Source organism: Festucalex cinctus, chromosome 16, assembly GCF_051991245.1.
Source record: "Festucalex cinctus isolate MCC-2025b chromosome 16, RoL_Fcin_1.0, whole genome shotgun sequence".
NCBI classification, from domain to species: Eukaryota; Metazoa; Chordata; class Actinopteri; order Syngnathiformes; family Syngnathidae; genus Festucalex; species Festucalex cinctus.
In genome coordinates, this window is record NC_135426.1 from 19945414 (window position 1) to 19968852 (window position 23439).

At 36.0% G+C, this 23439-nt stretch overlaps 3 protein-coding genes across 5 annotated transcripts; 2 read left to right on the top strand and 1 right to left on the bottom strand.

Annotated features, from left to right (window-relative positions):
- Nucleotides 1-256: 256 nt before the first annotated feature.
- On the bottom strand, nucleotides 257-2268 carry mblac1 (metallo-beta-lactamase domain containing 1). 3 transcript variants are annotated; one of them, XM_077500071.1, is made up of 2 exons: nucleotides 848-1743; nucleotides 257-663 (listed from the first exon to the last, which is right to left on the bottom strand). In XM_077500071.1, the coding sequence occupies exons 1-2, from the start codon at nucleotides 1256-1258 to the stop codon at nucleotides 421-423; spliced, it is 654 nt and encodes a 217-aa protein (XP_077356197.1). In that variant the 5' UTR covers nucleotides 1259-1743; the 3' UTR covers nucleotides 257-420. The 3 variants fall into 3 exon arrangements, 2 of the variants coding, with proteins under 2 accessions (XP_077356197.1, XP_077356199.1); XM_077500073.1 differs by having other exon boundaries at nucleotides 802-1743; XR_013279031.1 differs by having other exon boundaries at nucleotides 515-663; nucleotides 1664-2268.
- On the top strand, nucleotides 917-9538 carry LOC144003184 (uncharacterized). Its single transcript, XM_077499133.1, has 14 exons — nucleotides 917-2647; nucleotides 2903-2968; nucleotides 3338-3470; nucleotides 3546-3631; nucleotides 4064-4182; nucleotides 4614-4724; nucleotides 4936-5069; nucleotides 5880-6016; nucleotides 6186-6251; nucleotides 7996-8128; nucleotides 8203-8288; nucleotides 8362-8480; nucleotides 8574-8684; nucleotides 8896-9538. The coding sequence occupies exons 1-14, from the start codon at nucleotides 2521-2523 to the stop codon at nucleotides 9022-9024; spliced, it is 1557 nt and encodes a 518-aa protein (XP_077355259.1). The 5' UTR covers nucleotides 917-2520; the 3' UTR covers nucleotides 9025-9538.
- A 3704-nt stretch (nucleotides 9539-13242) lies between these two features.
- Nucleotides 13243-14959, top strand: LOC144003714 (mannose-P-dolichol utilization defect 1 protein-like). Its single transcript, XM_077500228.1, has 5 exons — nucleotides 13243-13549; nucleotides 13624-13709; nucleotides 13783-13901; nucleotides 13995-14105; nucleotides 14317-14959. Exons 1-5 carry the CDS (start codon nucleotides 13398-13400, stop codon nucleotides 14443-14445), a joined length of 597 nt encoding a protein of 198 aa, XP_077356354.1. The 5' UTR covers nucleotides 13243-13397; the 3' UTR covers nucleotides 14446-14959.
- The last annotated feature ends 8480 nt before the right edge of the window (nucleotides 14960-23439 follow it).

Consider the following 23439-nt stretch of genomic DNA (forward strand, 5'->3'; position numbering starts at 1 on the left):
TGTGTGTGTAGTAATTTGATGATCTTATCAGTGAATTATGGCGCTATCTAGATGTTAAGGTGTGTCCACACCTGACAGTTGAAACACACTCAATTAGTGCCGGTTACGTAAACAATAGCCGACTCAGCGCCTGGCACTACCACTCTGCTGAAAGAGTTGGATGGGTGGTGGTGGGGTAATAATATCATCATGTTGTGACGAGTTTGCTAAATGGCACACTGATAAAACGTCATGTTCTAGAAGAAAAAAAAACACCTCACTAGAAATATTTTTTATTTGCATCCGGACCGTTCAGGTTGTCTGAGAAGCTTAGCTACAAAAAGTCTTGCTTCAAGCTACCGTATAATTAATTAATCGGAATATGTTTACTGTATATTCAAATGTGTAATGTCAATCAATGCCAGCAAGCGACTCCTGGTTTCAGGTGTTTCGCAGGACCCGAAACGGGAGGCCGTGACCCGGTATGATGACGTCAGCCGTGCGGAGCGCCTTTTGGCGGCTCGTCTCCTGCACAGCGGGGTTCAAACTCAAGTCCCGCCAAGTGTCGTCGTCGTCGCAGCAGTCGAAGAGGTCCCCCGCCACAAGAACGGTACCCGCCGACGTTCCCTTCACCTGGACGCTCACGTCCTGTCCGCTGTGGCCTGGGCTGGGAACCACACACACCTGGAATACACGCACATAAAAATGACATTTAAAATCTAAAAAGAATTTAACTTAGAATTGCGGCAAATAGAAACAACACGAGAAATTGCATCACACAGAAACTGCTGTTGCCCACAGCTGACTAACAAACTCACGCACCTATATTTCCATTTAATTTAGTAGCACATTGTAGTACGTCGCTTACGTGCTCGTCCAAGACGTGCGCGTGCCCCTGTGCCATCTCATTGGGCCGATACACGTCCCCTCGGCTGACGTCATGTCCCACGATGACGACAGCGGACGGGAATAGATTGAGGTTCCCCACGTGGTCAGAATGTCCGTGAGTCCCCACGACCAATTGGATGTGCCCGGGCTCCAGCCCCTTTTTTCGGAGGCTCTCCACGAGAAAGTCCCTGGCCCAAGGCCCGCCAGTGTCCACCAGGATGTTGTTGCCGGCCGCCGTGACGAGCGTGACGGTTCCATCCGCCCGAAACGTGCCATCGGGCTGCGGTTGGGAGTAGCCCACCTTCAGGACCGAAACAGAGTACGGCTTCCCGGGAAAGTCCAGCTGAGTTTCACGCAAAGGGATTTTTTTAATGTCAGCAACGGAAGCCATTCAATTTACACTCGGGCGCGCCTGTAATGACGTCATGACCGTCGCATAATTAAAACGTCCCGTTGCGAACTTATAGAATAAATATTGAACAAATAATATTGGTTTAAGATGTGTAGATGATATAAAATAAATACAAACAAAGCACCTTTTAAATCCGAGTTGTGGTATTTTGCTGTACTCATAAGATCGTTTTGATCCACAACTCAGCAATTTGGCCGCCTATGTCGCCATCTAGCGGAGAGATTTTGGATGCATGTTCCACTCAAAAAAAAAATATTCTCGTCGCTCATCCTACATTTCATACAGTATTTTCCAAGAGTACAAATGTAAGGGTACGTAGTTCAGAATATATCAACAAAACAGTAACATTTATAAAAAAAACCAAAAAACAAAAAACTAACATACACGTAAGAAGAGCTTCATGTCTTCATCCTGGTGTGTCCGTTTAGTCCAACCGTCGTGTTTGTTTTGGCCGCTCAAGTCTTGTCAAGATTTAAAAAGAAGCTCCTTGAGACGTTTTGGTGTAATCCTTGAAGTCTGTATGGATGCTGAGCATGGAGCAGACCTGTTTGAATTTGCATCGAAGTTTCTCCATGTCTTCCTGCATCTTTGCAGATTTTGGGTCATCGCAGCTAGAATTTTGGATCAAACTCAAAAAAGATTCAATGGCTTTGACACGTTTTCTTAGTTTGGGGTCTGATCCGGTCTGAAGAAGACATTTCCACGTAACGGCAAATCCGTGATAGAAGGAAATCTCCGTGGACAGTTTAGCCCCGTGAGAGGCTCCGTGTCTGCGGCCAGTCTGCAGTCCTTGGTAAGTCCCGATCTGGAAACCTTCTTGGTAGCCCTCCCCACGGAATTTTTCCTCCGCCATGAGAATACAATCAAATATGTCGCTGTTGTCGGCATCAAAGGCCATTTTCAAATCAGATCGTGTCGTTTTAGTCTTCAAATTGCTCGCAATGGGTTACGTGAGTGGCTCAAGGGTGACGTAATCAATAAGCGACTGTCGTTCCGCGAACATGTGAAAACAGAAACGGAAATTTGTTTCTCATCGTTTCGTAAGAACTGTGATTGTGTCAGCCATTCATATTTTCAGCGAGATTTTTCTATAAAGCTGTATTTTAATGCGTATTATAATTCTCTATTAAAAATACAATGATATAATGTTTATTTCCAGACGGGACTGTTTTTTTTGTTTTTGTTTTTTTACGGACCGTTTAAGATGTAACACGCTAATCACGTGACGTCTCCGCAGGACAATGGCGGAAGAAGTCATTTTAGAGAAAGCTTCCTCGTTCATGGACCCATTTAAAGGTGTCTTATTGACGTATTTGATACCAGAATCGTGCTACGACGAGCTTTTTCTCAATTTCAATTTTCTAGACGGTGAGTGGCAAATTTTAATGTTTTTCTCGTCTCTTAAACAGCCGCTGGTTTGGTTTCACCGAACCTGTTGAGAGATAATGGAGAATAAAAAAAAAAAAAAACGCACACCATTTTGGGGATGTTGTCTTTTGGATTTCATGCTTTATTCTGTTATTCATTTTGTTGACATTTCACATAGATATCCCAGCAGCAATAGCACCACCTGCCTTTCTTGCTGAAGACTGTATCATATTTTGTTCATATTTTGTGTTTCAGTACCATGTTTAAAGATTTTACTCAGCAAAGGTCTGGGGATCGGCATCATCCTGGGATCAGTGATGGGTAAAACACGTTTTATACACCTCCACACAACACTAATATCACACAAGTTTTCAATAACTGCGGCTCCATATAATGTGGCATGTGCAGTGACTGAAGAATTTTTCCCCATTTATCCACCACCATGTTCTTATGCGCTTATCCTTACTAGGGTCACTGCTGGTGTGCCAGAACCTACTGAAGGCAATTTACATGTTGTATTTAAAAAAAGTACAAATCAGGATCAAGTTAAGTTAAAAAGAAATATGAATAAGCAGGGGTTGCTGTGAGGAATAGGTATAGCCCAACCCCCCGGCAACCACCACCAAATCCACGAATCAGTGAATATGCAGAGGTCCACTATATGTTATTGTTGATTTGATCCACTTGCAGTGAAGCTGCCTCAGATCTTGAAGATGATGGGCGCAAAGAGTGGCGAAGGCCTGAGCTTCCAATCGGTGCTCCTCGAGTTGCTCGCCCTCACTGGAACCATGGCCTACAGCATCACCAACAAGTTCCCTTTCAGGTGGGACCCTGTTCAGACCGCACGTTCACAGAGCATGTCATGTTTAAGTAAATGTCGCCGTGTCTGTTATGGCAGCGCTTGGGGCGAGGCGCTCTTTCTCATGCTGCAGACGGTCACCATCGGCTTCCTCATTCAGCACTATGGAGGGAGAAGCGGCAGAGGTGAGATTAAACAGGAGAAAGTTGAGATTTTATGAGGGAAAGTACTGGGGAATTTAAATATTGGACATTCTAGAAAGACATGGGGTGAAAAGTTAAACTATTACAAGAAATTATGTGTGTTTTATAGAAAGTGGCATACTGTCGCTTTTTGGGGTGGAGGGGGGGAAGTTTTTGGAAAACAAGTGATAATGCAATACAAATAAGTCCTAAAGAAATACAGTAAAAAGTTATTTGTTGTAATCTTATGTGAGTACTGACTTTTTATTTTATTTTTTATTTTTATTTTAGAAAAGTGTCACCTTAAAGTTTTACAATTCAAAGAAAAAGTTATATATTCCAAAAAAGGTCAAAATATACAGAGAGCAAACAATTATTATTATTATTATTTTCCCTGCAGAAAACAAGCTATAATGACAATTTTTTTTTTGGCAGGTTTCCTTTTTCTGATTGTATATTTTGGTCTGCTGGCCCTTGTGCTGTCTCCAGTCACCCCCATGTCGGTGGTCACCACCTTGCAGGCCTTCAATATGCCTGCCATCATCTTTGGCAGGGTAGGCATGGTCAAATCTACACCAAAAGGAAAATTATATTATACAGGGTGGTATTTTACATTTTTTCATAGACTCAAAGTAACATATGTTAGCTGTTTACAGCTAGCAGTTAGCTGTCAGCAGTTAGCTGATACAATAAAAAGTGGTAATGTAATCTTTTTGGAAAAAGAAAAAAAAGTCAATGTTATGAGAATAAATGTAACGCTTGGAAATACTTTGAATGAAATAATAAAATCTATGTTCTGAGAAAACATGTAAATTTTGTAGGGAATATTAAAAAAAATTAATAAATGTTTTGAGTAAATCAGAATAAATACAATTACTGTATTTGAAGTAAAAGTTAGATGGTTAAGAGTTCATATGTATTATTATTGTTATTATTATTGTTATTATATGCACTATAAATGCATTTTGTTGTGTTTGTGTTCCAGCTGATTCAGGCAGTCACTAACTTCCGTAACGGACACACGGGCCAGTTGTCAGCCATTTCCGTCTTCCTGTTGTTTGCTGGATCGCTGGCACGCATCTTCACCTCGCTGCAGGTAGCAGCCATTTTGTTTGGAATGTATTGTAGTCTCATTTGATGTAATTTGAATAGAACTAGTCTTAACAACACACTAAAAATAGTGTTCGAAAATGTAATTTTATAAGAATGAAGTCAGAATGTTATGAAAGAAAGTAGTACTTGTGTTTGTTTTTTTTCGGGTTTTTTTCTTCTGATTGATGACCTTGTCTTGTTGCACGTGTCGGTAGGAAACGGGCGACGCGCTGATGGCCTTCACATACGTCATCTCCTCGGCCTGCAACGGCATCATCGCCATGCAGGTCCTTTACTACTGGAACAGCTCGGCGGAGCGCAAGAAGAAGAAAAAGAAGAAGAAGAGAGAGTAGACAAAGAATTCCTCCCCAACTACAGAACAACTCTTGGACCATAAAAGGTATCTGGGAAACTTGATGAGAAATGCAGCACGCCCAGAAAAAAGAAAAAAAAAGATGAAAACATTCCTCAGTTTGAAAAGAATTCTGATTGTGTTCATGAATAAAACTGTACACGCTTAAGCTTGACTTTGATTTGCTGTCTTTGTTTGTCACTTTCCTGTCTTATTTGACAGTTTCAACGTTTTGGCAAGTCAATTGCACGTGTTCCTCGACTGCGCAGGTTTAGTGTACCTTGCACATTGGCCCTGCTCAGTCAATCTCTTATCTTTGTGTGTGTGTATAAAAGAGCTCACGCTTTATGCACACATCTTGATAAAAATAATACATAAAATAATTGACATCATTTGAGGCTATGAAATTATATTTTTTTAGGACGCGCATATTTTAATTCACAAGAGCAAAGGAAGTCCAGTCTAGTATAAGCTGATTTCACAATGTGTATTTGTGTATAGTATTTTTTTTGTTAAATATTTTAGCCCTCTAATAATTATCCTTAACAAAATATAGAGTAGTTTTGATATCAACAATGCTGTTATTTTAATAATATACAAAACTGTCATCTCAAACATGTATTCTATTTTAGTAAGTTATTGTATAATGTAAATAAGTAGCTTGATTTTCACATTAATGTGAATTTCAATGCGAATTTTCTTGTTTTAATGTGTAATTGCATTTTGACTATTTACAATATGACTTAAGGTCCAATGAGCACGAGTGATAAAGTCGACTTGACTTTGAACGCTCAATCATCCAAACAGGAAAAAAAAAATGGCGGAGGTAAACCTTTTGCATAAAGGGACGTCTTTCATGGATCCTTTTGAGGGGCCTTTGCTGGAGTATTTGTTGCCGCAGTCATGTTCCGACGCCTTTTTCCTGCGCTTCAACTTTATGGACGGTGAGTACGAGCTCCTACTGGCTGAACCTTCCGTGTGCCACTAGTGCGCATGCATAAGATGGTAAACAAGGTTAATGTGCTTTGTGTAATGATTGACGTGCCACAACGTCTCACTCGGACCAACACCTAAATTCAAGCGCAAAAAAATGAGTGAGTCTTTCTTTTTCAGGGCCATGTCTGAAGATACTGCTCAGCAAATGCGTGGGCACCGTCATCATCCTGGGATCAATGTTGGGTATGCTGTTTAACTTCTTTTTGCTCATTAAAGCGTGTGTGGCGGGCAAATGTTACTGACATTTTCAATTTATAAGTCAACTGATTATATGATGGCTGCGTCTTGACTGCGTGCTCCGGACGCGTCAATTTTTTAAAATAAAAAATAAAATATGACCTCAAAAAGAGGCCAAAAGAAAAAAAAAATGGCGACAAGTTCCAAAGTAAGTCAAAGGCGGACTTCTCGTTAGCATATGGCTCCAAAACACTTTTTTGTACGTTGTCAGCTGGTGAAACATATGCTTCGTTAAGAATGAATTTTGACATCCCATTTTTTATTTTAAAAACGACCATGTATAGTAAGGCTTTTTTATTTATTTATTTTTAAAACGACCATGTATAGTAAGGCTTTTTTATTTTTTTTTTAAATGACCATGTATAGTAAGGCTTTTTAAATAAAAAATAATAATAATAAAAAAAAAAAGACCATGTATAGTAAGGCTTTTTTTTTTTTTTTTTTTTAAAGGACCATGTATAGTAAGGCTTTTTAAATAATAAAAAAGAAAAAGAAAAAAAAAAGACCATGTATAGTAAGGCTTTTTAAATTAAAAAAACAAAAAACAAAGACCATGTATAGTAAGGCTTTTTTATTTTTATTTTTTAAAAACGACCATGTATAGTAAGGCTTTTTAATTAAAAAAAAAAAACGACCATATATAGTAAGGCTTTTTTATTTATTTATTTTTAAAACGACCATGTATAGTAAGGCTTTTTAATTAAAAAAAAAAAAACGACCATGTATAGTAAGGCTTTTTAATTAAAAAAAAAAAACGACCATATATAGTAAGGCTTTTTTATTTATTTATTTTTAAAACGACCATGTATAGTAAGGCTTTTTAATTAAAAAAAAAAAAACGACCATGTATAGTAAGGCTTTTTTATTTTTTATTTTAAAAACGACCATGTATAGTAAGGTTTTTTTATTTTTATTTTTTAAAAACGACCATGTATAGTAAGGCTTTTTAATTTAAAAAAAAAAACGACCATATATAGTAAGGCTTTTTTATTTATTTATTTTTAAAACGACCATGTATAGTAAGGCTTTTTTATTTATTTTTTTAAAAACGACCATGTATAGTAAGGTTTTTTAAATTAAAAAAAAAAAAAAAAAAAAAAGACCATGTATAGTAAGGCTTTTTTATTTTTATTTTTTAAAAACGACCATGTATAGTAAGGCTTTTTAATTAAAAAAAAAAAACGACCATGTATAGTAAGGCTTTTTTATTTATTTATTTTTAAAACGACCATGTATAGTAAGGCTTTTTTATTTATTTTTTTAAAAACGACCATGTATAGTAAGGTTTTTTAAATTAAAAAAAAAAAAAAAAAAAAAAGACCATGTATAGTAAGGCTTTTTTTTATTTTTTTATTTTTTTATTTTTTTTTTAGAAACGATCATCTATAGTAAGGCTTTTTTTTAATTTATTTATTTATTTTTTTAGAAACGACCATGTATAGTAAGGCTTTTTTATTTTTAAAAACGACCATGTATAGTAAGGCTTTTTAAATAAAAAAAAAAAAAAATAAAAAATTGTACTGTTTAAGGGTCACAAAAATGTTATATTCATTTATTTATTTTTTGCAGAGAATACGAATTCCTGCAGAAACAATGACCTTGCAGCAGTCACTGCTCGGGCCCGAATTGAATTTTAAAACTCCGTGTCAAACCATAAAATGACGGATTGGAATGGATTGTGCGTCCCCAGTCAAGTTGCCTCAGATCACGAAGCTGTTGGGCGCCAAGAACGCCGAGGGCGTGAGCTTCCTGTCGCTGCTCGGCGAGCTGCTCGCCATCACGGGATCGCTGGCCTACAGCGTGGCTCACAGCTTCCCCTTCAGGTCAGTCCAATGTCGACGTAGCTCTGCCGGAGGTTGGCTCACCCGTCGTCCTCGTGTGGCGTGTGTTGCGGCAGCGCTTGGGGCGAGGCGCTCTTCGTCATGCTGCAGACGGTCACCGTCGGCTTCCTCATTCAACACTACGGCGGGCGAACCGGCAGAGGTGAGACTTCGCTGTTTTTCTTGACAAACTATCGATCCATCCGTCGCTGTTCATTTCCGCATCTTGTGCGCAGGTGTGCTGTTTGTGCTGCTCTACATTGGCGTGTTGTCGGTCCTGCTGTCTCCACTGGCCCCCGCAAACGTGCTCACCGCCATGCAGGCCTCCAACATGCCTGCCATCATTGTCAGCAGGGTTGGGCAAACGTCGAGATAATGATAGTCACGTGTTGTCATTTTTCTTTTTCTTTTGATTCTTTTGTAATGACGGCCAATCAATCGTGTGCAGGTTATTCAAGCGGCCACCAACTTTCGCAACGGACACACAGGCCAGTTGTCTGCTGCAACTGTCACCATATTGTTTGCCGGCTCACTCGCACGCATCTTCACCTCAGTGCAGGTACATGAAACGAAAATGGTGGCTTTATGCTCATTTCATTCAATTCAGTTTTGATACCTAAAAAATGTTATTCTGTATTTTATTTAATGTACGTATTTTGTTATGGGAAGTTGCCATGATGTCTTCCACTGTTAGTCATCTAAGTAGTACAAATACACGTTATAAATTCAACAGTATTGCTTCAAATTGAAATTGCCTCTTGTGTCCTCAGGAAACAGGTGACACCCTGCTGGTAGTTACCTATGTGGTGTCAGTGGCTTGCAACGGCCTGATCGTCGCGCAGGTGCTCTATTACTGGAAATCCACCAAAAAGTTCCTTCAACGATCAACATGTGCCTGAGGGAATTTGATATCTATTGCTTCTCATCTGGTGTCTTGGATCCTTCACTTCGTCAGTCGAGCCTGTGCAAACTGCGCGGGCAGACTTTTCTGCTGCACACAGCGCTTACACCTGCTCCAAGGACTTCAAGGTGGCATGATACTGAAAGGACTCCTGGAATCAGAAGGTTTTATTTATTTTTAATTTTTTTTTTAAACAACCATGGATATAGTAAGGCGTTTTTTTTGTTTTTGTTTTTTTGTTTTGTTTTGTTTTTTTAAATGACCATTATAGGAGCCAAATATGTCAATGAGTTGATATGCTTGTTTGAGTGTGTTAATTTTGTTGTCCGCTAAGAGGTGCTCTCACCAAGACTATATATTAGCAGGAGGAAACAGGAACCAGACAGGTGTTGGCCCGGAAGGGCATACAGGTTTTGGACTGCTTTGGCGGATTGTTTGTTCTTATTTGTGCCCTTTCTTTGATGACAAGAAGTTTCACTGAGTAATAAAGTAGAAAGTTGTATTTTAACCAATTTTTGGACTCTTTTATGACATGGAGACGCAACAGGTAAACAAAGGCTGACTAGCGCGTCGGATCCAGCTTTACCGAGGCAACACTTATTAGCCCAGCAATTGGCTGGCTATTATAACCATTGAGGCGTTTTTTGTTGTTTTTTTTTGAATGACCATGTACAGTAAGGCTTTTTTTTTTTTTTTTTTTTAAATTTTTTTTATTAAACAACCATATGTAGTAATGACTGCGATTGGTTGGCAACCAGTCCAGGGTGTCCCCCGCCTACTGCCCAGAGCCAGCTGAGATAGGCGCCAGCAGCCCCCGCGACCCTTGTGAGGAATAAGCGGTCAAGAAAATGGATGGATGGATGGATGTAGTAATGATTATTTTCTTTAAACGACCATTTTTTTTTTTAACAACCATGTATAGTGAGGCGTTTAAAGGTTTTTTTTTTTTAAATAACTATATACAGTAACGTATTTCTTTTTTTCTTAAAAAACAAAAAACAAAACCCGACCATGTAAAGTGAGGTTGTTTTAAAACTTTTTTTTTTTTTTTTTAATGACTGTATAGTAAGGTGTTTTTTCAACCATAATTTTTTTTAAACAACCATGTATAGTAAGGCTTAAGAAAAAATAACCATGTAGAGTAAGATGTTTTTTCTGAAACAACCATAATTTTTTTTTTTTTTTTTAAACGACTATGTATAGTAAGGTGTTTAAAAAACAAAACAAAAAAACGACCATGTATAGTAAGGCTTTCTTTTCCGACAAAAAAACGACCATGTATAGTAAGGCTTTTTTTTTTCTGACAAAAAAACGACCATGTATAGTAAGGCTTTTTTTTTTCGACAAAAAAACGACCATGTATAGTAAGGCTTTTTTTTTTCTGACAAAAAAACGACCATGTATAGTAAGGCTTTTTTTTTCGACAAAAAAACGACCATGCATAGTAAGGCTTTTTTTTTCGACAAAAAAACGACCATGTATAGTAAGGCTTTTTTTTCCGACAAAAAAATGACCATATATAATAAGGCTTTTTTTTCTGACAAAAAAATGACCATGTATAGTAAGGCTTTTTTTTTCGACAAAAAAACGACCATGTATAGTAAGGCTTTTTTTTCCGACGAAAAAACGACCATGTGTAGTAAGGCTTTTTTTTCCGACAAAAAAACGACCATGTATAGTAAGGCTTTTTTTTCCGACAAAAAAACGACCATGTACAGTAAGGCTTTTTTTTTTCGACAAAAAAACGACCATGTATAGTAAGGCTTTTTTTTTTCCGACAAAAAAACGACCATGTATAGTAAGGCTTTTTTTTTTCCGACAAAAAAACGACCATGTATAGTAAGGCTTTTTTTCAGACGAAAAAACGACCATGTATAGTAAGGCTTTTTTTCCGACAAAAAAACGACCATGTACAGTAAGGCTTTTTTTTTTTCCGACAAAAAAACGACCATGTATAGTAAGGCTTTTTTTTCCGACGAAAAAACGACCATGTATAGTAAGGCTTTTTTTTCCGACAAAAAAACGACCATGTATAGTAAGGCTTTTTTTTCCGACAAAAAAACGACCATGTACAGTAAGGCTTTTTTTTTCAGACAAAAAAACGACCATGTATAGTAAGGCTGTTTTTTTCCGACAAAAAAACGACCATGTATAGTAAGGCTTTTTTTTTCCGACAAAAAAAACGACCATGTACAGTAAGGCTTTTTTTTTTCGACAAAAAAACGACCATGTATAGTAAGGCTTTTTTTTTTCCGACAAAAAAACGACCATGTATAGTAAGGCTTTTTTTCAGACGAAAAAACGACCATGTATAGTAAGGCTTTTTTTACCGACAAAAAACGACCATGAATAGTAAGGCTTTTTTTTCCGACAAAAAAACGACCATGTATAGTAAGGCTTTTTTTTTTCTGACAAAAAAACGACCATGTATAGTAAGGCTTTTTTTTTCCCGACAAAAAAACTACCATGTATAGTAAGGCTTTTTTTTTTCAGACAAAAAAAACGACCATGTATAGTAAGGCTTTTTTTTCCGACAAAAAAACGACCATGTATAGTAAGGCTTTTTTTTCCGCCGAAAAAACGACCATGTATAGTAAGGCTTTTTTTTCCGCCGAAAAAACGACCATGTATAGTAAGGCTTTTTTTCCGACAAAAAAACGACCATGTATAGTAAGGCTTTTTTTTTCTGACAAAAAAACGACCATGTATAGTAAGGCTTTTTTTTTCGACAAAAAAAACCGACCATGTATAGTAAGGCTTTTTTTTTCCCCCGACAAAAAAAAACGACCATGTATAGTAAGGCTTTCTTTTCCGACAAAAAAACGACCATGTATAGTAAGGCTTTTTTTTTTCTGACAAAAAAACGACCATGTATAGTAAGGCTTTTTTTTTCGACAAAAAAACGACCATGCATAGTAAGGCTTTTTTTTTTCTGACAAAAAAACGACCATGTATAGTAAGGCTTTTTTTTTCGACAAAAAAACCACCATGTATAGTAAGGCTTTTTTTTCCGACAAAAAAATGACCATATATAATAAGGCTTTTTTTTTCTGACAAAAAAACGACCATGTATAGTAAGGCTTTTTTTTTCGACAAAAAAACGACCATGTATAGTAAGGCTTTTTTTTCCGACGAAAAAACGACCATGTATAGTAAGGCTTTTTTTTCCGACAAAAAAACGACCATGTATAGTAAGGCTTTTTTTTCCGACGAAAAAACGACCATGTACAGTAAGGCTTTTTTTTTTCGACAAAAAAACGACCATGTATAGTAAGGCTTTTTTTTTTCCGACAAAAAAACGACCATGTATAGTAAGGCTTTTTTTTCCGACAAAAAAACGACCATGTATAGTAAGGCTTTTTTTCAGACGAAAAAACGACCATGTATAGTAAGGCTTTTTAATTAAAAAAAAAAAAACGACCATGTATAGTAAGGCTTTTTAATTAAAAAAAAAAAACGACCATATATAGTAAGGCTTTTTTATTTATTTATTTTTAAAACGACCATGTATAGTAAGGCTTTTTAATTAAAAAAAAAAAAACGACCATGTATAGTAAGGCTTTTTTATTTTTTATTTTAAAAACGACCATGTATAGTAAGGTTTTTTTATTTTTATTTTTTAAAAACGACCATGTATAGTAAGGCTTTTTAATTTAAAAAAAAAAACGACCATATATAGTAAGGCTTTTTTATTTATTTATTTTTAAAACGACCATGTATAGTAAGGCTTTTTTATTTATTTTTTTAAAAACGACCATGTATAGTAAGGTTTTTTAAATTAAAAAAAAAAAAAAAAAAAAAGACCATGTATAGTAAGGCTTTTTTATTTTTATTTTTTAAAAACGACCATGTATAGTAAGGCTTTTTAATTAAAAAAAAAAAACGACCATGTATAGTAAGGCTTTTTTATTTATTTATTTTTAAAACGACCATGTATAGTAAGGCTTTTTTATTTATTTTTTTAAAAACGACCATGTATAGTAAGGTTTTTTAAATTAAAAAAAAAAAAAAAAAAAAAGACCATGTATAGTAAGGCTTTTTTTTATTTTTTTATTTTTTTATTTTTTTTTTAGAAACGATCATCTATAGTAAGGCTTTTTTTTAATTTATTTATTTATTTTTTTAGAAACGACCATGTATAGTAAGGCTTTTTTATTTTTAAAAACGACCATGTATAGTAAGGCTTTTTAAATAAAAAAAAAATAAAATAAAAAATTGTACTGTTTAAGGGTCACAAAAATGTTATATTCATTTATTTATTTTTTGCAGAGAATACGAATTCCTGCAGAAACAATGACCTTGCAGCAGTCACTGCTCGGGCCCGAATTGAATTTTAAAACTCCGTGTCAAACCATAAAATGACGGATTGGAATGGATTGTGCGTCCCCAGTCAAGTTGCCTCAGATCACGAAGCTGTTGGGCGCCAAGAACGCCGAGGGCGTGAGCTTCCTGTCGCTGCTCGGCGAGCTGCTCGCCATCACGGGATCGCTGGCCTACAGCGTGGCTCACAGCTTCCCCTTCAGGTCAGTCCAATGTCGACGTAGCTCTGCCGGAGGTTGGCTCACCCGTCGTCCTCGTGTGGCGTGTGTTGCGGCAGCGCTTGGGGCGAGGCGCTCTTCGTCATGCTGCAGACGGTCACCGTCGGCTTCCTCATTCAACACTACGGCGGGCGAACCGGCAGAGGTGAGACTTCGCTGTTTTTCTTGACAAACTATCGATCCATCCGTCGCTGCTCATTTCCGCATCTTGTGCGCAGGTGTGCTGTTTGTGCTGCTCTACATTGGCGTGTTGTCGGTCCTGCTGTCTCCACTGGCCCCCGCAAACGTGCTCACCGCCATGCAGGCCTCCAACATGCCTGCCATCATTGTCAGCAGGGTTGGGCAAACGTCGAGATAATGATAGTCACGTGTTGTCATTTTTCTTTTTCTTTTGATTCTTTTGTAATGACGGCCAATCAATCGTGTGCAGGTTATTCAAGCGGCCACCAACTTTCGCAACGGACACACAGGCCAGTTGTCTGCTGCAACTGTCACCATATTGTTTGCCGGCTCACTCGCACGCATCTTCACCTCAGTGCAGGTACATGAAACGAAAATGGTGGCTTTATGCTCATTTCATTCAATTCAGTTTTGATACCTAAAAAATGTTATTCTGTATTTTATTTAATGTACGTATTTTGTTATGGGAAGTTGCCATGATGTCTTCCACTGTTAGTCATCTAAGTAGTACAAATACACGTTATAAATTCAACAGTATTGCTTCAAATTGAAATTGCCTCTTGTGTCCTCAGGAAACAGGTGACACCCTGCTGGTAGTTACCTATGTGGTGTCAGTGGCTTGCAACGGCCTGATCGTCGCGCAGGTGCTCTATTACTGGAAATCCACCAAAAAGTTCCTTCAACGATCAACATGTGCCTGAGGGAATTTGATATCTATTGCTTCTCATCTGGTGTCTTGGATCCTTCACTTCGTCAGTCGAGCCTGTGCAAACTGCGCGGGCAGACTTTTCTGCTGCACACAGCGCTTACACCTGCTCCAAGGACTTCAAGGTGGCATGATACTGAAAGGACTCCTGGAATCAGAAGGTTTTATTTATTTTTAATTTTTTTTTTAAACAACCATGGATATAGTAAGGCGTTTTTTTTGTTTTTGTTTTTTTGTTTTGTTTTGTTTTTTTAAATGACCATTATAGGAGCCAAATATGTCAATGAGTTGATATGCTTGTTTGAGTGTGTTAATTTTGTTGTCCGCTAAGAGGTGCTCTCACCAAGACTATATATTAGCAGGAGGAAACAGGAACCAGACAGGTGTTGGCCCGGAAGGGCATACAGGTTTTGGACTGCTTTGGCGGATTGTTTGTTCTTATTTGTGCCCTTTCTTTGATGACAAGAAGTTTCACTGAGTAATAAAGTAGAAAGTTGTATTTTAACCAATTTTTGGACTCTTTTATGACATGGAGACGCAACAGGTAAACAAAGGCTGACTAGCGCGTCGGATCCAGCTTTACCGAGGCAACACTTATTAGCCCAGCAATTGGCTGGCTATTATAACCATTGAGGCGTTTTTTGTTGTTTTTTTTTGAATGACCATGTACAGTAAGGCTTTTTTTTTTTTTTTTATTTTAAATTTTTTTTATTAAACAACCATATGTAGTAATGACTGCGATTGGTTGGCAACCAGTCCAGGGTGTCCCCCGCCTACTGCCCAGAGCCAGCTGAGATAGGCGCCAGCAGCCCCCGCGACCCTTGTGAGGAATAAGCGGTCAAGAAAATGGATGGATGGATGGATGTAGTAATGATTATTTTCTTTAAACGACCATTTTTTTTTTAACAACCATGTATAGTGAGGCGTTTAAAGGTTTTTTTTTTTTAAATAACTATATACAGTAACGTATTTCTTTTTTTCTTAAAAAACAAAAAACAAAACCCGACCATGTAAAGTGAGGTTGTTTTAAAACTTTTTTTTTTTTTTTTTAATGACTGTATAGTAAGGTGTTTTTTCAACCATAATTTTTTTTAAACAACCATGTATAGTAAGGCTTAAGAAAAAATAACCATGTAGAGTAAGATGTTTTTTCTGAAACAACCATAATTTTTTTTTTTTTTTTTAAACGACTATGTATAGTAAGGTGTTTAAAAAACAAAACAAAAAAACGACCATGTATAGTAAGGCTTTCTTTTCCGACAAAAAAACGACCATGTATAGTAAGGCTTTTTTTTTTCTGACAAAAAAACGACCATGTATAGTAAGGCTTTTTTTTTTCGACAAAAAAACGACCATGTATAGTAAGGCTTTTTTTTTTCTGACAAAAAAACGACCATGTATAGTAAGGCTTTTTTTTTCGACAAAAAAACGACCATGCATAGTAAGGCTTTTTTTTTCGACAAAAAAACGACCATGTATAGTAAGGCTTTTTTTTCCGACAAAAAAATGACCATATATAATAAGGCTTTTTTTTCTGACAAAAAAATGACCATGTATAGTAAGGCTTTTTTTTTCGACAAAAAAACGACCATGTATAGTAAGGCTTTTTTTTCCGACGAAAAAACGACCATGTGTAGTAAGGCTTTTTTTTCCGACAAAAAAACGACCATGTATAGTAAGGCTTTTTTTTCCGACAAAAAAACGACCATGTACAGTAAGGCTTTTTTTTTTCGACAAAAAAACGACCATGTATAGTAAGGCTTTTTTTTTTCCGACAAAAAAACGACCATGTATAGTAAGGCTTTTTTTTTTCCGACAAAAAAACGACCATGTATAGTAAGGCTTTTTTTCAGACGAAAAAACGACCATGTATAGTAAGGCTTTTTTTCCGACAAAAAAACGACCATGTACAGTAAGGCTTTTTTTTTTTCCGACAAAAAAACGACCATGTATAGTAAGGCTTTTTTTTCCGACGAAAAAACGACCATGTATAGTAAGGCTTTTTTTTCCGACAAAAAAACGACCATGTATAGTAAGGCTTTTTTTTCCGACAAAAAAACGACCATGTACAGTAAGGCTTTTTTTTTCAGACAAAAAAACGACCATGTATAGTAAGGCTGTTTTTTTCCGACAAAAAAACGACCATGTATAGTAAGGCTTTTTTTTTCCGACAAAAAAAACGACCATGTACAGTAAGGCTTTTTTTTTTCGACAAAAAAACGACCATGTATAGTAAGGCTTTTTTTTTTCCGACAAAAAAACGACCATGTATAGTAAGGCTTTTTTTCAGACGAAAAAACGACCATGTATAGTAAGGCTTTTTTTACCGACAAAAAACGACCATGAATAGTAAGGCTTTTTTTTCCGACAAAAAAACGACCATGTATAGTAAGGCTTTTTTTTTTCTGACAAAAAAACGACCATGTATAGTAAGGCTTTTTTTTTCCCGACAAAAAAACTACCATGTATAGTAAGGCTTTTTTTTTTCAGACAAAAAAAACGACCATGTATAGTAAGGCTTTTTTTTCCGACAAAAAAACGACCATGTATAGTAAGGCTTTTTTTTTCGCCGAAAAAACGACCATGTATAGTAAGGCTTTTTTTTCCGCCGAAAAAACGACCATGTATAGTAAGGCTTTTTTTCCGACAAAAAAACGACCATGTATAGTAAGGCTTTTTTTTTCTGACAAAAAAACGACCATGTATAGTAAGGCTTTTTTTTTCGACAAAAAAAACCGACCATGTATAGTAAGGCTTTTTTTTTTCCCCGACAAAAAAAAACGACCATGTATAGTAAGGCTTTCTTTTCCGACAAAAAAACGACCATGTATAGTAAGGCTTTTTTTTTTCTGACAAAAAAACGACCATGTATAGTAAGGCTTTTTTTTTCGACAAAAAAACGACCATGTATAGTAAGGCTTTTTTTTTTCTGACAAAAAAACGACCATGTATAGTAAGGCTTTTTTTTTCGACAAAAAAACGACCATGCATAGTAAGGCTTTTTTTTTTCTGACAAAAAAACGACCATGTATAGTAAGGCTTTTTTTTTCGACAAAAAAACCACCATGTATAGTAAGGCTTTTTTTTCCGACAAAAAAATGACCATATATAATAAGGCTTTTTTTTTCTGACAAAAAAACGACCATGTATAGTAAGGCTTTTTTTTTCGACAAAAAAACGACCATGTATAGTAAGGCTTTTTTTTCCGACGAAAAAACGACCATGTATAGTAAGGCTTTTTTTTCCGACAAAAAAACGACCATGTATAGTAAGGCTTTTTTTTCCGACGAAAAAACGACCATGTACAGTAAGGCTTTTTTTTTTCGACAAAAAAACGACCATGTATAGTAAGGCTTTTTTTTTTCCGACAAAAAAACGACCATGTATAGTAAGGCTTTTTTTTCCGACAAAAAAACGACCATGTATAGTAAGGCTTTTTTTCAGACGAAAAAACGACCATGTATAGTAAGGCTTTTTTTTCCGACAAAAAAACGACCATGTACAGTAAGGCTTTTTTTTTTTCCGACAAAAAAACGACCATGTATAGTAAGGCTTTTTTTTCCGACAAAAAAACGACCATGTATAGTAAGGCTTTTTTTTCAGACGAAAAAACGACCATGTATAGTAAGGCTTTTTTTTCAGACGAAAAAACGACCATGTATAGTAAGGCTTTTTTTTTTCGACAAAAAAAACGACCATGTACAGTAAGGCTTTTTTTTTCAGACAAAAAAACGACCATGTATAGTAAGGCTGTTTTTGTCTGTAAGGATGTGTCATTTGAGGTATTTTATTTTTGGTTTAGGCATTTTTCTTTTTTTCTCTTTTTTGTTTTTTGTATTCTTGTTTGGTAACATCTCGGACCTTTTTTATTTTTTTAATTTTTTTTTGTTTGTTTTTTTTGTTTTTGTTTTTTTGTTTGTTTGTTTGTTTTTGTTTTGTTATTTTTGTATTTGCTAATCCCTTGCAATGTTGATTGTTCTTTGCAAGTCTGCTTGTTCATTTGTGTGTTTTTTATTTTGTATGTCGAAAAATGGTAAAATAAAAAGTTAAAAAAAAAAAAAAAAACGACCATGTATAGTAAGGCTTTTTTTTTTCTGACAAAAAAACGACCATGTATAGTAAGGCTGTTTTTTTCCGACAAAAAAACGACCATGTATAGTAAGGCTGTTTTTTTTTCGACAAAAAAAACCGACCATGTATAGTAAGCAGTGTTGCCACAGTTACCTTGAAAAAGTAACTTAGTTACTTTACTGATTACTTGGTTTTAAAAGTAACTAAATTGCGTTACTGATTACTTGATTTTAAAAGTAACTAAGTTAGATTAAAAGTTACTTTTTTAGTTACTTTCAGCAGCTGCCGATAACACCATCTCAACATAAAAATAATGCAGTAGAAACGGAGTTCCAAATACTTTATTGAAAGTGCATTTTTAACATGAAAATAAAGGTTTTTTTTTTATGAAAAACAAAATAGGCAGTCTCTCTTGACTTCTTGTAACGTAAATACTTTTTATAAAACAAAAAATAAAAATCTATCCAGGTTGAAAATGAAAATTCCCTAAATTCCTCTATTGTTTGTTTGTTCCGCTATTCCAGTGTGTACACATGTATCAGTTTAAATATTTATTAGTAGTTATTGACAGTTATAATTGTTTTTTGGTTTGTTTGTTTTTTCTCTTCAAAATAAGGATCAGGAAAACAAAAGGTTGATAATTTAATGTTAAATATAAATATTTAACCTTTAGACAGACACCAACACAATTAAACAGAATATTTGCACATTGTGAAGTATTTCAGAAACATAAATTTAAGACGTGAAATAAACCTACCGTCCAGCCAAAAGAAATATGAAGCCACCTTATGGAACAATAAATCTATCAAACACATTTTAACCACTTAATATATGCAAAAATATTTCCAAAAGTTCATTTCCCTTTTTAATCAACAATTTTTGTATTTAACAATTGTTTTTTCTTTTGTCATCACTTTCATTTTTGGTTAATGTATGACATCTTTTTTTGTTTTTTTAATCTGAGACACGATGATGACCACAGAATCACTACTGTTTATATTTTGTTTTTTGGGCTGTCATAATCGCGGGCACGTCTCAGTTCTCCTATCTGCTGCTCATGCTAGTTGTAGACATTGACAGGGAGCCACAAACTGAGAAATGAGATACTTGCAGTGTGCTTTTAGCATAGCTGGTGTGTTGGCTGTGGGACATACCTGTGTCGTTTGAATCCATGCATTAGATTGTCACGGGAGTTATTCTTTTTGGCTCGCGCGCAGTACCAACGCCGGCCCGGGACATACAAGTGCACCGAGAGGACTCGATAGCCATGGGAAATACCGAGATGTACGGCACCGGCTTCTGCTAACTGTCTCCATTTGTATGTTGTCACTCGTTGCGCGCGCGCGCGCCGTGTCGCGAGCACGGAAACACGGAAGTAGCTTGAATGGTGATGCTACTGAAATGTAAACAAAACAAGTAGAGCACGGCGCAGAACTCTTGCTATTGTTATGAAAACCATAAAGCCTCACTCGCAACCGATACGGTCGTTTAGCTCCCCTTGACGAACGATGGTTCGGTCGAATCGTTTTTTTGTTCCACCCCTACTGAAAACGTAACTTGTCTGACGTCACTCCCCCTGGCGAGAGGGCGGAGACGACCTCATCCCATAATGCTTCACGGACCAGTTGAGGATGGAAATCAATTATTTTTTTTTACCACTTTTATGGTCCATAATGTACACTTTTTTTGTTGTGTTGTGTGCCTGTTGGTTAATAAAACTAGTAGTAAAAGTATCATCACTTTTGTTTTGAATGTGCAAACCATTCATGACCAGACCGTGGCTGAATTCAGTGTGGTGATCAATGACTTCTGCCTCATCTTCGTAGTTAGCAGTAGTTGTTTGTGACTGTTACAACAGTGAGATAGTTTGCCTTCTTCATGAAAATGTGGAGTAACGCATTGATTCTCTGGACAGTAACTTTAATCAGACTACTTTGTAGAATAAAGTAACGCGTTAGACTATTAGTTACTTTAGAAAGCAACTTTTTTGAGTAACGCGTTACTAAGTAACGCGTTACCGGCAACACTGATAGTAAGGCTTTTTTTTTTCCCCGACAAAAAAAAACGACCATGTATAGTAAGGCTTTTTTTCAGACGAAAAAACGACCATGTATAGTGAGGCTTTTTTTTTCGACAAAAAAACGACCATGTATAGTAAGGCTTTTTTTCAGACGAAAAAACGACCATGTATAGTAGGCTTTTTTTTCCGACAAAAAAAACGACCATGTATAATAAGGCTTTTTTTTTTCCGACAAAAAAACGACCATGTATAGTAAGGCTTTTTTTTCCGACAAAAAAAAACGACCATGTATAATAAGGCTTTTTTTTCAGACAAAAAAAAACGACCATGTATAGTAAGGCTTTTTTTTTTTCCGACAAAAAAACGACCGTGTATAATAAGGCTTTTTTTCAGACGAAAAAACGACCATGTATAGTAGGCTTTTTTTTCCGACAAAAAAAACGACCATGTATAATAAGGCTTTTTTTTTTCCGACAAAAAAACGACCATGTATAGTAAGGCTTTTTTTTCCGACAAAAAAAAACGACCATGTATAATAAGGCTTTTTTTTCAGACAAAAAAAAACGACCATGTATAGTAAGGCTTTTTTTTTTTCCGACAAAAAAACGACCGTGTATAGTAAGGCTTTTTTTCAGACGAAAAAACGACCATGTATAGTAGGCTTTTTTTTCCGACAAAAAAAACGACCATGTATAATAAGGCTTTTTTTTTTCCGACAAAAAAACGACCATGTATAGTAAGGCTTTTTTTTCCGACAAAAAAAAACGACCATGTATAATAAGGCTTTTTTTTCAGACAAAAAAAAACGACCATGTATAGTAAGGCTTTTTTTCAGACGAAAAAACGACCATGTATAGTAAGGCTTTTTTTTTCCGGCAAAAAAACGACCATGTATAGTAAGGCTTTTTTTCCCGACAAAAAACGACCATGTATAGTAAGGCTTTTTTTTTCCGACAAAAAACGACCATGTATAGTAAGGCTTTTTTTTCCGCCGAAAAACGACCATGTATAGTAAGGCTTTTTTTTTTTCCGACAAAAAAACGACCGTGTATAGTAAGGCTTTTTTTCAGACGAAAAAACGACCATGTATAGTAGGCTTTTTTTTCCGACAAAAAAAACGACCATGTATAATAAGGCTTTTTTTTTTCCGACAAAAAAACGACCATGTATAGTAAGGCTTTTTTTTCCGACAAAAAAAAACGACCATGTATAATAAGGCTTTTTTTTCAGACAAAAAAAAACGACCATGTATAGTAAGGCTTTTTTTCAGACGAAAAAACGACCATGTATAGTAAGGCTTTTTTTTTTCCGACAAAAAAACGACCATGTATAGTAAGGCTTTTTTTCCCGACAAAAAACGACCATGTATAGTAAGGCTTTTTTTTTCCGACAAAAAACGACCATGTATAGTAAGGCTTTTTTTTCCGCCGAAAAAACGACCATGTATAGTAAGGCTTTTTTTTTTTCCGACAAAAAAACGACCGTGTATAGTAAGGCTTTTTTTCAGACGAAAAAACGACCATGTATAGTAGGCTTTTTTTTCCGACAAAAAAACGACCATGTATAGTAAGGCTTTTTTTTCCGACAAAAAAAACGACCATGTATAATAAGGCTTTTTTTTTTCCGACAAAAAAACGACCATGTATAGTAAGGCTTTTTTTTCCGACAAAAAAAAACGACCATGTATAATAAGGCTTTTTTTTCAGACAAAAAAAAACGACCATGTATAGTAAGGCTTTTTTTCAGACGAAAAAACGACCATGTATAGTAAGGCTTTTTTTTTTCCTGACAAAAAAACGACTATGTATAGTAAGGCTTTTTTTTATCCGGCAAAAAAACGACCATGTATAGTAAGGCTTTTTTTTTTTTCGACGAAAAAACGACCATGTATAGTGAGGCTTTTTTTTTCCGACAAAAAAACGACCATGTATAGTAAGGCTTTTTTTTTCCGACAAAAAAACGACCATGTATAGTAAGGCTTTTTTTTTCCGACAAAAAAACGACCATGTATAGTAAGGCTTTTTTTTTTTTTTAATTCCTAGTCATACTTACTCAACTCATTGCCCCTCTTTCCAGTCAACAGGCTCACAGCCCCGTGGTATAGTGGTAGAGTGTCTACCCTCAGATACTGAGGTTGTGGGTTCGATCCCAGGCTGAATCAAACCAAATGACCATGTATAGTAAGGCTTCTTTTTTCCAACAAAAAAACGACCATGTATAGTAAGGCTTTTTTTTTTCCGACAAAAAACGACCATGAATAGTAAGGCTTTTTTTTTCCCGACAAAAAAACTACCATGTATAGTAAGGCTTTTTTTTTCAGACAAAAAAAACGACCATGTATAGTAAGGCTTTTTTTTCAGACAAAAAAAACGACCATGTATAGTAAGGCTTTTTTTTCCGACAAAAAAACGACCATGTATAGTAAGGCTTTTTTTTCCGCCGAAAAAACGACCATGTATAGTAAGGCTTTTTTTTCCGACAAAAAAACGACCATGTATAGTAAGGCTGTTTTTTTCCGACAAAAAAACGACCATGTATAGTAAGGCTGTTTTTTTTTCGACAAAAAAAAACGACCATGTATAGTAAGGCTTTTTTTTTTCCCCGACAAAAAAAAACGACCATGTATAGTAAGGCTTTTTTTTCAGACGAAAAAACGACCATGTATAGTGAGGCTTTTTTTTTCGACAAAAAAACGACCATGTATAGTAAGGCTTTTTTTTTTTCCGACAAAAAAACGACCGTGTATAGTAAGGCTTTTTTTCAGACGAAAAAACGACCATGTATAGTAGGCTTTTTTTTCCGACAAAAAAAACGACCATGTATAATAAGGCTTTTTTTTTTCCGACAAAAAAACGACCATGTATAGTAAGGCTTTTTTTTCCGACAAAAAAAAACGAC

Bases quoted from the DNA above. Each gene is read 5' to 3' on its own strand.
- LOC144003714 (XM_077500228.1), top strand. From the start codon at position 13,398: ATGGATTGTGCGTCCCCAGTCAAGTTGCCTCAGATCACGAAGCTGTTG. The intron at 13,902-13,994 runs GTTGGGCAAACG...AATCGTGTGCAG, and splicing joins CTGCCATCATTGTCAGCAGG to GTTATTCAAGCGGCCACCAA. The intron at 14,106-14,316 runs GTACATGAAACG...TTGTGTCCTCAG, and splicing joins GCATCTTCACCTCAGTGCAG to GAAACAGGTGACACCCTGCT.
- LOC144003184 (XM_077499133.1), top strand. From the start codon at position 2,521: ATGGCGGAAGAAGTCATTTTAGAGAAAGCTTCCTCGTTCATGGACCCA. The intron at 4,725-4,935 runs GTAGCAGCCATT...ACGTGTCGGTAG, and splicing joins GCATCTTCACCTCGCTGCAG to GAAACGGGCGACGCGCTGAT. The intron at 8,481-8,573 runs GTTGGGCAAACG...AATCGTGTGCAG, and splicing joins CTGCCATCATTGTCAGCAGG to GTTATTCAAGCGGCCACCAA.
- mblac1 (XM_077500071.1), bottom strand. From the start codon at position 1,258: ATGGCTTCCGTTGCTGACATTAAAAAAATCCCTTTGCGTGAAACTCAG. The intron at 664-847 runs GTAAGCGACGTA...CGTGTATTCCAG, and splicing joins CGCACGTCTTGGACGAGCAC to GTGTGTGTGGTTCCCAGCCC.